The sequence below is a fragment of the Capsicum annuum genome, chromosome 4 (assembly GCF_002878395.1).
Source record: "Capsicum annuum cultivar UCD-10X-F1 chromosome 4, UCD10Xv1.1, whole genome shotgun sequence".
NCBI lineage: Eukaryota > Viridiplantae > Streptophyta > Magnoliopsida > Solanales > Solanaceae > Capsicum > Capsicum annuum.
The window spans coordinates 10,765,166-10,781,250 of record NC_061114.1 but is presented as its reverse complement, the minus strand read 5'-3'; the positions used below and the strand labels follow the sequence as shown (position 1 = coordinate 10,781,250).

Sequence of the window (16,085 nt, the reverse complement as noted above, 5' to 3'; positions counted from 1 at the left end):
TGAAAATAAAATGTGGGAGAAGAATATTCATTAGAAAATTTGAAAATATTTTCCACACTATTGTAGTACTTAAAAAGTAGCTAGAATCAATTATAAACTATTCTAAATAACTAATCATTTAAAAATTCTCGATATAGCTAGTGTACATATAACTATAGAGTTTTTTGTAAAAAAAAATTCCATTTTACTGTGAAAGTAGTTCTATTTGATAAAACCGCTACTAAAAGCACAACAATATAAGTTTAATCCCAATATTTTAATTTTTTATAAAAATAAAATTGATCGAGTTTTATATTACCTAAAAAGAAAATAGAATTAATTAATTATACTATCACATAAAATTCTCTATATAATTAATATACATAACTTCTGTAGAAGGCAACTTGGGAAGTCTTTTGGACTGATTAGAGGAACAAATTTGACACCACAAAATTATTTTTATGTATTCTTTTATTGAAAAAGAGTTCATAAAAATATACTCTAAAAATCTCTTGTAAAATATAAACAATAATTAAAAGTAAGTTTAGTCATGACGCAAACAAATTCCTTTCATTACCATCCCATATAAATGTGCTAAATTATCTGTAAAATATAACTTGATTGTAAATGTCTCTAGATTCTTTCCTAGCTTAGAGATAAAAGGTTTATAAATATGTTATGATCAACTATATAAAATACGCTAATCATGTAAAAATATTTCTCTAGCGTATAGTATACATCACACTGCAGTACTTCATGTATGAATCAAGGTGTTCTCATCCGTTTTGATTCTCCTATACATCTTGAGGGATATATTGATGCAAATTAGGCTGGTTGTCTCGATTCGCGTCGTTCGGTTACTGGTTGGTGCATGTTTCTAGGCACATTCTTAACATTTTGGAAATGTAAGAAACAATCTCGTACGTCTAAATCATCTATGGAGGCTGAGTATCAGGCTATGTCAGCAGCAAGTTCAAAAATTATTTGACTACGACGTCTATTATCTGAGCTTGGTGTTGCTAATATATCTCCTACGGTGTTACATGCACAAGTCCAAACTTTTTTATATTCACAGAGTTAATTTACTTTGTATAATTCTAATAAATTAAGCTTTATGAAAACACTAGACAACGGATGTCACGCTTCATTGCTTGCAATTCAACAATTAGGAACAATCTCTTATAAAGCAAGACTTGGTTGACTTGCAGTCTTGTACAAAGTGTTTGGAGTTTGGACTGATTAGAAGAATAAACTTGCCACCACAATTAGGGTTTGCAAGACTTGGTTGATTCCAATTATACATTTTTGATTGCTTGAATGAGAACATGGAAGTGTTATTTGAATGAGAAATGACTTGCCGTCTTGCAAAAGTATTTGGAGTTTGGACCTATTAGAGAAATAATTTTTCCACCATTATTACGGTGGCAAGTTGGACAAGTCTTCGAGGCCCGCATAAGTTAGGCAACCAATTAACTGAAGAGCCAAATGACAACAACCAATACAAATTAATGTTGTGAGCTTTTTAATAATAAAAAATCATCAAAACATCTCAAAATTAAGTAAAATTACTATCAAAATTTGTGGTGAGATGGACCATATGAATCCTTTTTTAATTACAGATCTTAGGTTTGTACGCAGGATGTGGAAACCCCTTTAATGAGCCTTGCGTGGCACGAATTTGGATTAGTCTCAGTTTCAATGCAAATACCCCTACTAAACAAGTATTGTAGAAAATTTATTTTTTGAATTATAGACAAGTAAAGATGGACAGAGGAAGTAACTTTTTGATAGATAAATCATATAGAGAAAATGAAAGCAAGACTTGGTTGACTTGCACTCTTGCACAAGTCTTTGGAGTTCAAATCGACTAAAGGAATAATTTTGCCACCATAATTACTGGTGCAGGGTCCACGTATCCTGAAAAAAGGATTTAGAAAACCAAGTAACTGAAGAGTCGAATGATAGAAACAACCAACACAAATTCATGTTGTGTAGTACTTTTTATGAAAAAAAATTATAAAAACATCTCTGAAGTAAGTAAAAGTTAATTACTTTCAAGGTTGTGATGAGATGAATTAATGTGTTTCCTCCATCTTTCATTCAAGGTCTTGGATATAAAAAAAAATAAAAATTAGCAAGGAGTGCTTCCTCTTAAATGTGTCTTACCACACGGTAAATATTTGGAATTTGGCTTCAATACAAATATCTAACATCTTAAAAGACGAACAAGGAGAGAATTTACGTGTTTATGGAAACTCAATAATATTTTACCTGTACCCTACATACGTAATTATGATCCTCTTATAGTATAGATTAACTTGAGATTAATGTAAGAATCCATAAGTTTTAATTGCCTATAGTGTTATACATGACGTTTTAAATGTCATAAAATTTTAAGTAAAGAATATATATAATTTTAGTTAGATTCACGAGAGTAATACTAATTATTAGTTTTTTCTTGATTTAAACTCTCATGTACTCGCAACCTGCCCCGCCCCGCACTATTTAAAAAAAAAGGCTTACTTCAACCAGCCCCACACCCACATAGTCTGAAGGAATAATTTTGCCACCATAATTATGGGCGCAGGGCCCATGTATCCTGAAAAAAAAAAAAATTAGAAAACCAAGTAACTGAAGAGTTGAATGATAGTACAACCAATACAAATTAATGTTTGTAGTACTTTTTAAGAAAAAAAATACTTATGTTTCCTCCATCTTTCATTTGAGGTCTCGGATATAAAAAAAATGGGCAGGGAGTGCTACCTCTTAAATGTGTTTTACCACGTGGTACATATTGAAAAATTTAGCTTCATTACAAATATCGAACATCGAGAAAAATGGAGCTAGGAAAAATATACGTCTTCATGGAAACTCAACAATGTTTTTACCTATACCCTACATACTTAATTATAGGGGTGAACGTTCAATATTTGATTCGGTATTTTTAAAGTCTAGGTTCGGTAATTCAATAATCGGTATTTAAACACCACATGCCATACTTATTAACATCAGTTCGATAATTCAGTAATTAGTAAAGTAAACTTCAATTCGGTACGGTATTTGGTAATACCATATTATAATTAGAGATGTGCAAATGTACATTTAAACTTAAAAGAGTAAATTTAATAGAAGCCCTATTCAGTATTCTTTTTGTTGTTTTTTACGAATATATTATCAAGGTCCAAGAGATTCTTTGAGATGACTAATACTATTGTCTATTGGATTGGTTAGACATATTATATATATGTGTGTGTGTGTTCGATATTCGGTAAATACCGAATACCAAATCGTATTAATATCTTGTACCAAACACAATCCGGAATACCAAAATATTGAACTTTTGCTCTCAAATACCATACCAAATACCGAATTATCAAATACCAATTACCAAATTTTTCAGTTCAATTCGATAATTCGGTAGCCCTACTTAATTATGATCCTCTTATAGCATAGATTAACTTGAGATTAATGTAAGAATCCATAAATTTTAATGGCCTCTAGTGTTATACACATCGTTTTAAGTATCATAAAATTTTAAGTAAAGAATACATATAATTTTAGGTAGATTCACGAGAATAATACTAAGTAGCCGTTTAGCCATGAAAATTATTTTCATTTTTTTTTCGGAAAATTACTTCACTTAGTAAAATAAGTAAAAAAAAAAAGATGCGTTTGGCCATGAAAATTCCAAATACAATTCGAAAATTGTATTTGGAGGAGTGAAAACAAATTTTATTTGTCATAAAACTAATGCATTCTGAATTTTCTTCCAAATAAATTATCTCTTATAGAATTTATTTCTTAGTGTTATGATTGGGCAGAAAATAGGCAAATCACAAGTAAAAGAAAAACAAAAACACATAGATTTACGTGAAAAATCACGGGCAGAGGCAGAGGAGGTTTCACTTCAATGGAGAGAGAGTACAATGTTGGAGACAATAGTCTCCATTTCGTGTATATGAGAATGACCTGAAATAGCCCACTAAATCGCACTTATATAATACATGCGTACAAATAGGTCCTAGACCCGAAAAACATAAAGGTCCATACCCTACCACCACATACCCATTGAAAATCACAAAAATGAATCGCACCGCGAAACTTTTAGGGCCGAATCAACAAAATTCGGGTCACAACTCTAACACTTAGCATGACACAAAATTAGGTGTTGTAATAGAAACGGAATAGAATTCTATTACATCCATTGTGAGAGCCTAGCAGTTGTGCTGAAAAAATGATTGCGCCTTAAATGCGCCTTCAAATGTTCTGACATTGTTTTTAACTCTACAATGATTCTCTCGATTCATCAAATCAAATCAAAGTACGCTCATTCAGATTTTTTGATTGATTATCTTGGTCATTGAGCATGGTGAATAATGGAACTTCAAAATGCTTTTATGCCATTTGGAAAATCGATAGAGAAAAATACAATTTTGAGATAGCAAGAGAATCCTTCATTTTAAACTAACAAAAAAATTATTTAAAATAAAAGAGATTTAACATGTCTAGAAAATACGACACTTATGAAAAGTTCACAAATAAAGTGTTTAAAAGCTATTTTGACTTAAAAACATTTAAAATAAAACAATCCAAACATGCTCTACATATTGTGTACTTTTTTAGAATTTAAAAAAAAATGTAAAAACATCCTAAAAATTAAAAGTAAATAGTCTCGTCGAGATATTAAACTACGATAGAATAATTTGCTAACTTCGTTATCTTTGATCTAGAATGTAAATAGTTTTTCATGTTGTCATATATATATATATATATATATATACTAGTTTCTCGACCCGTGCGTTGCACGTATATGAATGTCGAGGCCATATAGTACATAGTTGCAAGTTTCTTTGAAGAATTAACGTTGATCGATGTATAGCAATTTATTTGCCGTGGTCAAAATGATTGAATATCATTAAAACCTATGAGGATGAACATTAAAAATTTAATTAGATGACATTTTACTTATTGTAAAGTATAAAATGTAATGAAACATATATCACCTGGTACTTCTTTATAGATGATATATTTTTGTATGTTTATTTTATCTGTCTCTATTGTATTACCATGATCAGGAATCTTGTTGCCATCTATCATTAATATCATTCTTGAAAGAGACACATAAAATTGGTCGTACAAGAAAATGTGTTGTGATAGATACCATTCAATATTAGGATTATTTGGCATGTGCTTTATTTGTCTTATTGCAAAACATTATTTAGTATATATTAATTCATTTTGGATGAATTTAAAATGATTCTTTACAGAGCAAGAAAATTGAATTCTTCAGTAAAGAACACAATTGGAGCATATGAACACATTGTAATTTCTAAATGTATGACATTGTTGATAAAATCTTTTATGAATTACACATGTATTGTTTTTTTTTGTTTTTCATCCGGTATTCGGTGTCCGCATTGGAGCCCCGACTAATTCAGATCGCGTGTTGCAGGGCCCATTAAGGTGGCAGCGCTCCCAACAGAGTTTTTTTCATACCCAGGATCGAACCCTTGACCTCTGGTTAAGGGTGGAGCAGCGATGTATTGTTGCACAAGCTAACCAATTAAAATAGTGCAAATTATGGAGTGTTAAGTGTCTTTTCTTTCAAAATTAACACAAGGAGCAATTGCCTTACATTCAATATGGAGACTGATTTTCTTGAATTGCCATAACTTATTTTTACACAAAATCATAGCAATGTATAGTATGTTAAGCAACTATGCAATTATCAAATATTTTCAAATAGTAATAGAAAAGTAAATCAAACGACGTGATTAACACTTGTAGATTGGTTGGGTGTGCTTCAAATTATGAGTAAGTCAAATTAAATAAATAATATTATTTTATCAGGATTTTTTTTTTCCTAGTTGCCAGTTATTTGACAGAATGACAAGCTTAATTAACATTTTTATGCTCTTTTTAATTCTAGTTTGAGCAACAATTTGACAAAAAAATAAATTCATGAGGAAAAATAGTTATAAGATTTGCAATAACTTTTTGAAAGTTGAAAAAACTCATTAATTGCTTTTCTTCATGCTAAACTTACTCATATTAGATATTTCTTCATGCTAAACCTACTAAAATTAAATAGACTCGACACTTTAAAGTTGAAACTCTGCTAAATTGTTAAAAATATTAGTCAAGAATCAATTATTTAATAAAAGGGGAAAAAACTCAAATATGCCACTGAACTATCAGAAATGACTCATTTATGTCATCGTTAAAAGTTGGGCTCATTCATGCCATGCCGTTATAAAACTGGTTCATCCAAGCCAGTACTTTTTAACGGTGGTTTTCTAAAAATACAGCTTTGCCACGTGGTCTCTTATTAGAGGTCCACACCATTTTTTTTTTTTTTTTTAAGTTTTGATTCATTAAAAACAATCCACCCACACCCAACCTATCACCTTAACCCATTTTAATATTACTCTTAATTTTGACCCTAGATTTGAACATATATATAATCATTTAGTCTTCGAACGTGAAATTTACATAGTTGAATACTACGTTTAAAATAATATAGGTTAGAATAATTAATAATTTAAAATGACAAATGAATAAATTATGATTAAAAAATAATTTATTTTGACTCTCGAAATCCGAATATCATCACATAATTAAGGACTAAGAGAATACTACATACATGAAGAACCACAACTTTTAATTAGGAAGAATACCTAAAAATCTCTTCTAAATTTGGATTATAAATTGTATAATTGAATTATTGATAATCTTAATTATTTCGTGGATTTGACTATTTGGTAGCCTTTATATTATTTAACGTGGACGAGACGTAGCGTTTATACTCTTTGTAGGGAAATATTAATCAAAGGAAATTTTAGCTACACATTATCATTTTTTGAATACAGTACATTAACCTTAGGAATATTTTTCCCTTCATGTCCATCTTAGAATACATGTTGCGAGGCATCTTAATAAGATGAATAATAAACCATATACATAGAGATGGAAGATAATATCAAAGGAATCTGCAACAGCTAAATGTAGAGGATAATTATAAAGTGCATAATATGGAAATCATATCATTTCATAGTATATATAGGATCTCATGGACACATAGATGAGAAAATATGTAACTGGGAGGTCATGCCACAGCGAGAAACAAGAGTGGTTTTCCTAGCGTACTCTGGATTCTGACTTTATAATAACAACGAAGAACCATCCTTCCATTAAGGCTCTAATCTACAAGAATGTTACTAAGCATCAACACCACCTACCTTACAAAACATATCAGAACTACTGCATCTCTTGTGGAAGAATTGAAATCTTGTACTGGCGTATTCTTCGTGGATTTTATTAGTCCTTATGTTCTACTGTGTATTTTTTCCTGACTTCCGACCTTAAGAGTATGCAGGCGCTCTCACAAACATATGGCTCATTTATCCAGGGGTACAAAATGGTTTCAGCTGTATCAAATTCACAGAGCAAGAGGCGTCAAAAGGCTATTTTATGGGGTAACTATTAATCGGTGAGACTATCCTGAGTTCACGTGTGTTTACAACTTGTTTAGGGTGAGATACATTTTGCCGACAGAAAAGTGACTTTGTAATTGTGAATTCTAAGGGAAGCAACATTGATAATGAACGACCTCTCCAAAAAAAAAAGCGACCAACGTAGCAAAGAAGATGATTTGTTTAATGAACGCAAAGTTCTTTTTCTTTCAGACTTACCACGGTAGACATTTAATTAAGTTCTATGTTTTTTTAGAGTTAAAAATCCTCAAGGGAAGAAGTACCAATGTTCATGTTAGAATGCAGAACCTATATTGTAATCTGCAGGGAGAAAGTCAAAACCAAACATTGTGAGGAAGATTGGAACGCTATTAGGGGTTTAAAATTTGAAGGTGTAAGCTTACAACTCATTTATAGGGGTGAAAAATTTAGCCATTCGAAAGTTGAATATGTAATGTGCAGGAAAAAATAACGCCAAACATAGTGAAGAAGATGTTGTGCTTCGACAGGTAGTAACTAGTAAGCTTGGGTAAGTAGGAGTTATAGGGCATACCTGTTTGTTTCACGCAGCAGAAGTTGGAGATTTGTAGGAACAGTGTAATATGTGATTATGTCTTTCTACAGAGAAAAGCGAAAAGTTGCATCTGTTAGATTTGATTTACGTTGGTGTCTGTCCTAATTGTGCGTTATGTTTATGTGATTATGTCTTTCAACAGAGAGAAAAGCGAAGAGTTGCATCACAAGTCTTTCAACAGAGTAAAGTGAAAAGTTGTATTCGTTAGATTTGTCTGACGTTGGTGTCTATCCAAGTTGTGCGTCTATTCTCTCTTCTTTTTTTTTTTTTGGTTAAAAATTGTGGCTATTCACTACAGATGCAAAGGCAATGTTCCAGGGTTGGAAAATTGTATATAATTCTTTTTTTTTTTTTTTAAAATTTTGGGGTTATTTTAGTAATTTTACTTTTAATTTTTAATTTCTTTTAAAATTTCAGGGATATTTTAGTAATTTTACATTAAAATTTTAGAGTTTATGCTTTTAAGGTAGTATAATAATTATATAGATATATAGATAAGATCAATTTCAACACCGAAAAGTTCTTTCAAGAACCCAAATACACTATAATTGTAGAGAGATTCTCAAGTCTCACCTTTCATTAGATATATTTAAATCAATCCTTATTCTGCACTTGCTCTCACTATCCTAAAACATAAATAAATTTTGAATTTTTCAGAGCGGCCCGGCAGGCGTATAAGGACCATCAAAGAAGTGCCTCAATGCCCTGCAATCATTACTTTGATTCCTTCTATGCAATTATGAACTCCACGGAACTTTATCAATTTCAATGCAACTTATCTTTTTGGAGCTGACATAACAAACTACACGAGCTGGAAAAGTTCTTGAGGATGCCCCCTTTCTCTTCACATGTAGTTTGGATATCAAGATATTTAAAGGGAAATTTGTTGTTGTTGAGGCTAATAAAAGGGCAGTCCAGTGCATTAAGTTCCTACTATGCATGGGGTCTAGGAAAGGGCTGAACCCTAAGGATATATCATACGTAGCCATACCCTACATTTTTGCAAGAGATCATTTCCACAGCTCGAACTAGTGGCCTTCCAGTCACACGACAACAACTTTATCAGTTACACCAATGATCATTGGTTTAATTCCTCACTTCTATCAGCATTAGACATCAGTATTTGGAGCAACCATATAACAAGATTTATTCATGTTCACTAGTTGGTCAGAGATGTGTTCATAACATAAGAGCTAGATAATATAATCAGCCATCAGAATGGTATAAGTTCATAACATATAGAAAGTAATTCATTGGACAAAACTTGACTACTTAGGAAGGCTCTCATTGTTCCACTATAGTATACTTAGTAAGTGTGGCACAACTCTTCAGTGTTCACCACAAAATTCTACAGTATTTATGAAAGCAAGACTATTTGCTAAAGAGGATTTTTTTCCACAAAAAATAAAGGAAGACTTGGTTGACTTGCCAAGTCTTTGGCTGAATAGAGGACTTTTTTGCCACCACATTTATAATTCTGATTGAGATGTGAAAGACTTGGTAATTTGGTGCTATTAGTATTGATATGACCAAAAGGGAGACCTCATTTCTATTTAAAGTCTCAAAACCACATGTTATAGAGTTTACCTACTAATTTTTGCAATAATGGAGAAAGCCTTCACATTTTTTCTCTCAACACTCTTCTTGCTTATGGCTAGTTCAGTCATGACCCAAACCAACATTACTACAGATCAATTAGCTCTTCTATCTTTAAAATCCCAAATCATTTCCGACTCTTGGATGAAAGTTGGTCTCCCGCTACGTCCGTTTGTCATTGGGTTGGAGTCACTTGTGGCTCCCGCCACCAGCGAGTGAAGTCCTTGAGTCTTTCTAACAGGGCTCTTACAGGCACGATTCCCCGGGAATTTGGAAACCTCTCATTTCTTGTTTCTCTTGACTTGGGAAGCAACAATTTCCATGGGAATTTACCTCAAGAAATGGCACGCTTGCATCGGCTTAAGTATCTTAGGTTAAGTGTCAACAACTTCAGCGGAAAGGTTCCTTCTTGGTTTGGATTTTTACACCAACTTCAATTTCTAAGTCTTAAGAATAATTGTTTCACTGGTTCCATCCCTTGTTCATTTTCTAATATTTCCAAACTTGAGACTTTGAATCTGAATTTCAATTTGATAGAGGGACAAATACCAAAAGTGATTGGAAGTCTTATAAACCTTAGAGAATTAAACATGAGGGGTAACAAGCTCATAGGTTCTATTCCTCTGTCACTCTCGAATGCCTCAAGGTTGGAGACTTTGGAGATATCTCATAATTCACTTCAAGGAAACATTCCAGAAGGGATCGGCAATCTTCACAACATGAAAGTGCTATCCGTACAATATAATCAACTTACGGGTTCTATACCATTCACAGTTTTCAATATTTCTAGAATTGAAAATATAGCATTTACAATGAATAGCTTATCAGGAAGTCTTCCCAATGGCTTATGCAATGCTCTCCCAATACTCAAAGGGCTTTATTTATCGAGAAACAAGCTTCATGGTCATATTCCTACAAGCTTATCAAATTGTTCACAACTTCAACTATTGTATTTATCGGTAAATGACTTAACAGGTATGTTTTTTATCTTATGAATGCTTGTATCTAATTGCTTCATGTTGTTGAGGATTATATTTCATTATGTCGATCTACTGCTCCATCCATTCATTTTTTTGTTTTATTAATCCACTGCAACAAGTTGTTGCTCAGTTAGTTAGATGAGCTGGCTGATTGATAGTTAGTTGGTAGTGAGCTGGCACACAAGAATGTTCTAGAACAAGTTTGTTATTCCTACAATTCCAGTTTGTAAAGACTAGAACCAGTTAAGTATAAAATTCTCTCATTATAATTGAGACAGTTTTTCACACTTCAGAAGCCAGATTAATGGCTCTGTTCGAATATATTTATCTTCTATACGTATTTTTTTTCTTTTTTCTTTTAATACTTTCATATGACCGACAATATAAAAGTTAAAATCTTAGTGAATTCTACCATGGGAGATTGACAACTTAAACAAGATGCAATTCTTATATCTTACCAAAAATAGATTGAACCAACTATTTAAACCCACTAATAATCCACTATATGTGTTTCCAGGTGAAATACCCAAAGAGATAAGCAATCTCAATGAGTTGGAGGTACTTAATCTTGCATTTAATAGGTTTTGTGGTTCACTTGATATGGAGATCTTCAACATATCAGGGCTGAAAATAATTGATCTTTCATTCAACAATCTATCAGGAAGCCTCCCACCAAACATAGGTTCTATCTTACCCAACATTGAAGAGCTTTACGTGATGAACTTCACCAATCTTATTGGGACTATTCCTCATTCCATCTCCAATTGTTCCAAACTTACTATTCTAGAGCTTTCTCACAACCAACTCACTGGCTTGATTCCCTATTCTCTTGGATATTTGACTCATCTACAGTATTTAAATTTAGGGGGAAACAATTTAACCAGCGACTCATCATTAAGCTTCCTGACTTCCTTAACCAATTGCAGAAATTTAACAGTTCTTTATATATTTTTAAACCCACTAAATGGCATGCTTCCAGCCTCCACGGGGAACCTTTCCACCTCTCTTAGAAAATTTTACGCCGTCAGTTGCAAAATCAATGGGCGAATTCCAAATGAAGTTGGGAACTTAAGCAGCTTATTAGACCTTCATCTTTCTGGAAACAACTTAGCTGGATCAATTCCCAAAACAATTGGCAACTTGAGAAACCTTCAGCGCTTCAACTTGAGTAACAACAAACTTACAGGATTTGTTGGTGATCATATATGTAAATTGCAGCATCTGGGTGCTATTTACTTGGGTCAAAATCAACTTTCAGGATCTCTTCCGAATTGTTTGGGAAATGTTACTTCCCTTAAAGAGATATATCTGGATTCCAATAAATTGAGTTCCAATATACCATCAAGCTTATGGAATCTTAAGGATCTAATGTTCCTTGACTAATCGTCAAACAACATGGTTGGTTCTTTACCTCCAGAAATAGGAAAATTAAAGGCTGTGACACTGATAGATCTGTCAATGAATCAATTCTCAGATGGAATTCCTAGAGAAATTGGAGGATTGCAAACACTGGTGCAGCTTTCTTTGAGACACAACAATTTGCAAGGAGCTATACCCGACTCAATGAGCAACATGGTAGGTTTGGAATTCCTAGACCTTTCTCATAATAATATATTTGGAAACATTCCTAAGTCTTTGGAGAAGCTTCAAAATTTGAAGTATTTCAATATTTCTGTCAACAAATTGTATGGTGAAATACCCTCGGGAGGTCCTTTCAAGAACCTCTCGAGTCAGTTTTTCATCTACAATGAAGCATTGTGTGGTTCTTCAAGATTTAGTGTCCCGCCATGCCCCACTTCATCAAAGCATAGATCAAATAGGAAAAAATTGCTAGTTCTTTTTCTTTTGCTGGGAATTGCACTAGTAGTTGTTCCTAGCACCTTTATTGTTTTATGGATAAGGTATAGAAAAGGTAAAAGAGCTCCTCAACAAGCTGATTCATTGTTTGCCATAACAAGAGAAAGAATTTCATACTATGAATTGATCCAAGCAACTGATGCGCTTAGCGAGAGTAATCTGATTGGTTCTGGAAGTTTTGGCTCTGTTTACAAAGGTGTTCTCAGAAGTGGAACTGCCATTGCAGTTAAAGTGTTCAACCTGCAACTGGATGCGGCATTCAAGAGTTTTGATACGGAATGTGAAGTTTTGTGCAGCCTTCGCCATAGGAATCTCGTTAAAGTCATTACTAGTTGTTCCAATCTTGATTTCAAGGCTTTAGTGCTTGAGTATATGCCTAATGGAAGTCTTGAGAAGTATTTGTATTCGCACAACTACTTCCTTGACACCAAGCAGAGACTTAGCATAATGATAGATGTGGCATGTGCTTTGGAATATCTTCACCATGGGTGCTCGTTGCCTGTGATTCACTGTGACCTGAAGCCGACTAATGTCTTGCTGGATGAGGATATGGTTGCTCACCTCAGCGACTTTGGCATTTCAAAACTGTTGGATGAAGATCAAGGTGATTTGTACACTAAAACCTTAGCAACATTGGGGTATATTGCGCCAGGTTCGTCTCTTAGTTTTGCTGAATATTCCTTTCTTTTTTTCCCACCTAGAAAGTATATTGCATCTTTAAATGAATTATTTGACTGTAAAGTATGGACTGGAAGGACGAGTGTCAACAAAGTGTGATGTCTATAGTTATGGGGTCATGTTGCTGGAAACATTTACTAGGAGAAAGCCTAATGAGTATGAGGGTGACCTTAGCTTGAAGCAATGGGTGAGTTATTCACTCCCAGAGTCACTAATGGACGTCGTAGATGCCAACTTGGTAACAACAACTGGTAATCGCTTACAGAAGGAGTTAGATATTGTGGCATCAATCATGAAAGTTGCATTAGATTGTTGTGCTGAATCTCCGGCAAGAAGGACTAACATGAAAGATGTTGTAGGGATGCTACAGAAGATCAAGATTCAACTTCTTGCATATTGAACAAGTTTTTGGAATCTGTTGTTCCAACTCACTTGTTTGTTTCAACTTTTTCTAAATTGTTGTATTCATGTAAAGATTGTTGTTTTGTATTGTTTTGTTTTAGCAATTGATTTGTGCATGATTCTGTTTTCAGAAATGCTAGATGGTTGCAATAAATCTCACAGTTTTCTCTTAGTATTATTGTTGCAACAGGGGGGAACTTGTAAATTGAATAAGTAAAACCAAAATATTTTAGAGGAATTAACTGTATGAATACAGATAGGCATGTAATATAAATGGATTTTGTTCCTACACTGCAGAAGGGATCTGTTATTTTCAACAATTCGCTGGATTCCCCATTACGCTGACTCACTATCGCTAGAGTACCCCATCATGATGCATGTCCTTGTTCTGGACATGAGCTTATCATGTTCATTCAGTACTTTGGCATAGCACGGCATCCCATTACTCTGAGATGATTACAATTTGGTTTCTTACCATACAGTTTTTCATAAGGACTCACAAGCTGAATGACTGGTCTAGGCAACCTATTGATTATTATACTGCAGTTAGAACACAATAACCCCAGAAACTTATTGGAATTTCAACCTGAAATCTGATAGCTCTTGTCACTTCTAGGATGTGTCTGTGTTTTCTCTCAGCAACACCATTTTGCTAAGGAGAATATGGACATGTAGTTTGATGAACTATTCCATGTTCCTGGAACAACTTCTTACATATTGAGTTAACAAACTCAGTACCATTATCAGTACTTACTTCTTTGATATCCTTGTCAAACTGAGTTTTGACATATACAAGAAAGTGTTGAAGCTGAACACACACATCAGACTTAAGTTTTAATAGAAATATCCAAGTATACCTTGAAAAATCATCAACCGCAGTTAGAAAATATCTATTTCCATTCATAGTTGGTACTTGTTGGGTACAATGTAGTTTTGATGATTGACAATCTGACAACGTGATATGAAACATGTCAGTCAACCTGGTTCACAGACACACTGTCTCATGTAGCTGAAACTTGTAGTAAAATCATCGATGATTAAAGACAAGGGTGGAAGAAATCAACAACCAGATGAGTGGTTAATTATGATAAACTCAAGGAAATAAATATGTGCAAATTTGAAGAAGTTTAATTTGATTCATACACTTGATGATAAGGGAAAACAAGTTGAGTTGAAAAAGGAGTCCTATGGAAAGAAGGAGTTTCACTTCTGAGCATATCCTGAAGAGTCCTATGTGTAGAAAGAGAAAGATTCTGTAGATTGAAGACGTCTACGCAAGATAGGAAACATATAAATTGAAGGATTCTTTGTCAGATCAATGAAGTTTTTGATGACTGACACATGAATGGATCATGTTACTTGACCTGGAAGACAGGTTTCAGGTTTTACTGATAGATGCAGACAAAGATTGCTGAAAGTCAGGAACGAATGAGCAAGCCTAACTCTAATATACTCAAGCTACTAATCACGTGAGAAATTGATCTTATCTATATATCTATATATATAATAATTATATAGATAAGATCAATTTCAACACCGAAAAGTTCTTTCAAGAACCCAAATACACTATAATTGTAGAGAGATTCTCAAGTCCCACCTTTCATTAGATGTATTTAAATCAATCCTTATTCTGCACTTGCTCTCACTATCCTAAAACATATATAAATTTTGAATTTTTCAGAGCTGCCTGGTAGGCGTATAAGGACCATCGAAGAAGTGCCTCAACACCCTGCAATCATAACTTCGATTCCTTTTATGCAATTACGAACTCCACGGAACTTTATCAATTTCAATGCAACTTATCTTTTTGGAACTGACATAACAAACTACATAAGCCGGAAAAGTTCTTGAGGATGCCCCCTTTTTTCTTCACAAGTTGTTTGGATATCAAGATATTTAAAAGGAAAGTGGTTGTTGTTGAGACCAATAAAAGCATTCCAAAGAATTAAGCTTCATGGTCTCCCAATACTCAAAGGGCTTTATTTGTCTCATAACAAGCTTCATGGTCATATGCCCTCAAGCTTATCAAATTGTTCACAACTTCAAGTATTGTCTTTATCAGATAGTGAGCTTGATGGACCAATACATGGTGAAATTGGAAGATTGAGTAACTTGCAGTTATCGTATCTCGGAACAAACCATTTCACAGGTATGTTTTATCTTATGAATGCTAGTAATATTTTATCTATTTACTCCAAAAGAAAAAAAAAATTAATTACACATTAACTGCAAGGATAATTCCACAAGAAATTGGAAATCTTGCTAATTTGATGGAGTTATGGGATGGAGGGAAACCAGATAACCGGCTCAGTCCCAATCTCCATATTATTGAAACATCACGTGTAGTATTAGTCAGTATTTCTATTTATTTAGGACTAGTCTAGTTTAGTTAGTTTAGGACTCATCTTAGTTTATCTATACCTCTATTTAATATGCTTCATGCTTCATTAATAAAATATCTTCTTCTATCAGCACTTACTCTGCGTTTACATGGTATCAAAGCTCTATACTCTCTAACGAGAACGATCCTATTTTTTTTCTCTCTCT

The 16,085-nt window shown here is 33.4% G+C and overlaps 1 protein-coding gene across 2 annotated transcripts; it reads left to right on the top strand.

The window, feature by feature from the left end:
- Positions 1 to 9,577: 9,577 nt before the first annotated feature.
- On the top strand, positions 9,578 to 13,668 carry LOC107868294 (probable LRR receptor-like serine/threonine-protein kinase At3g47570). Of its 2 annotated transcripts, XM_016714950.2 has the most exons (3): positions 9,582 to 10,596; positions 11,119 to 13,110; positions 13,199 to 13,668. In XM_016714950.2, the coding sequence occupies exons 2-3, from the start codon at positions 11,997 to 11,999 to the stop codon at positions 13,534 to 13,536; spliced, it is 1,452 nt and encodes a 483-aa protein (XP_016570436.2). In that variant the 5' UTR covers positions 9,582 to 10,596; positions 11,119 to 11,996; the 3' UTR covers positions 13,537 to 13,668. The 2 variants fall into 2 exon arrangements, with proteins under 2 accessions (XP_047266673.1, XP_016570436.2); XM_047410717.1 differs by lacking the exon at positions 13,199 to 13,668 and having other exon boundaries at positions 9,578 to 10,596; positions 11,119 to 11,993.
- Positions 13,669 to 16,085: the final 2,417 nt, after the last annotated feature.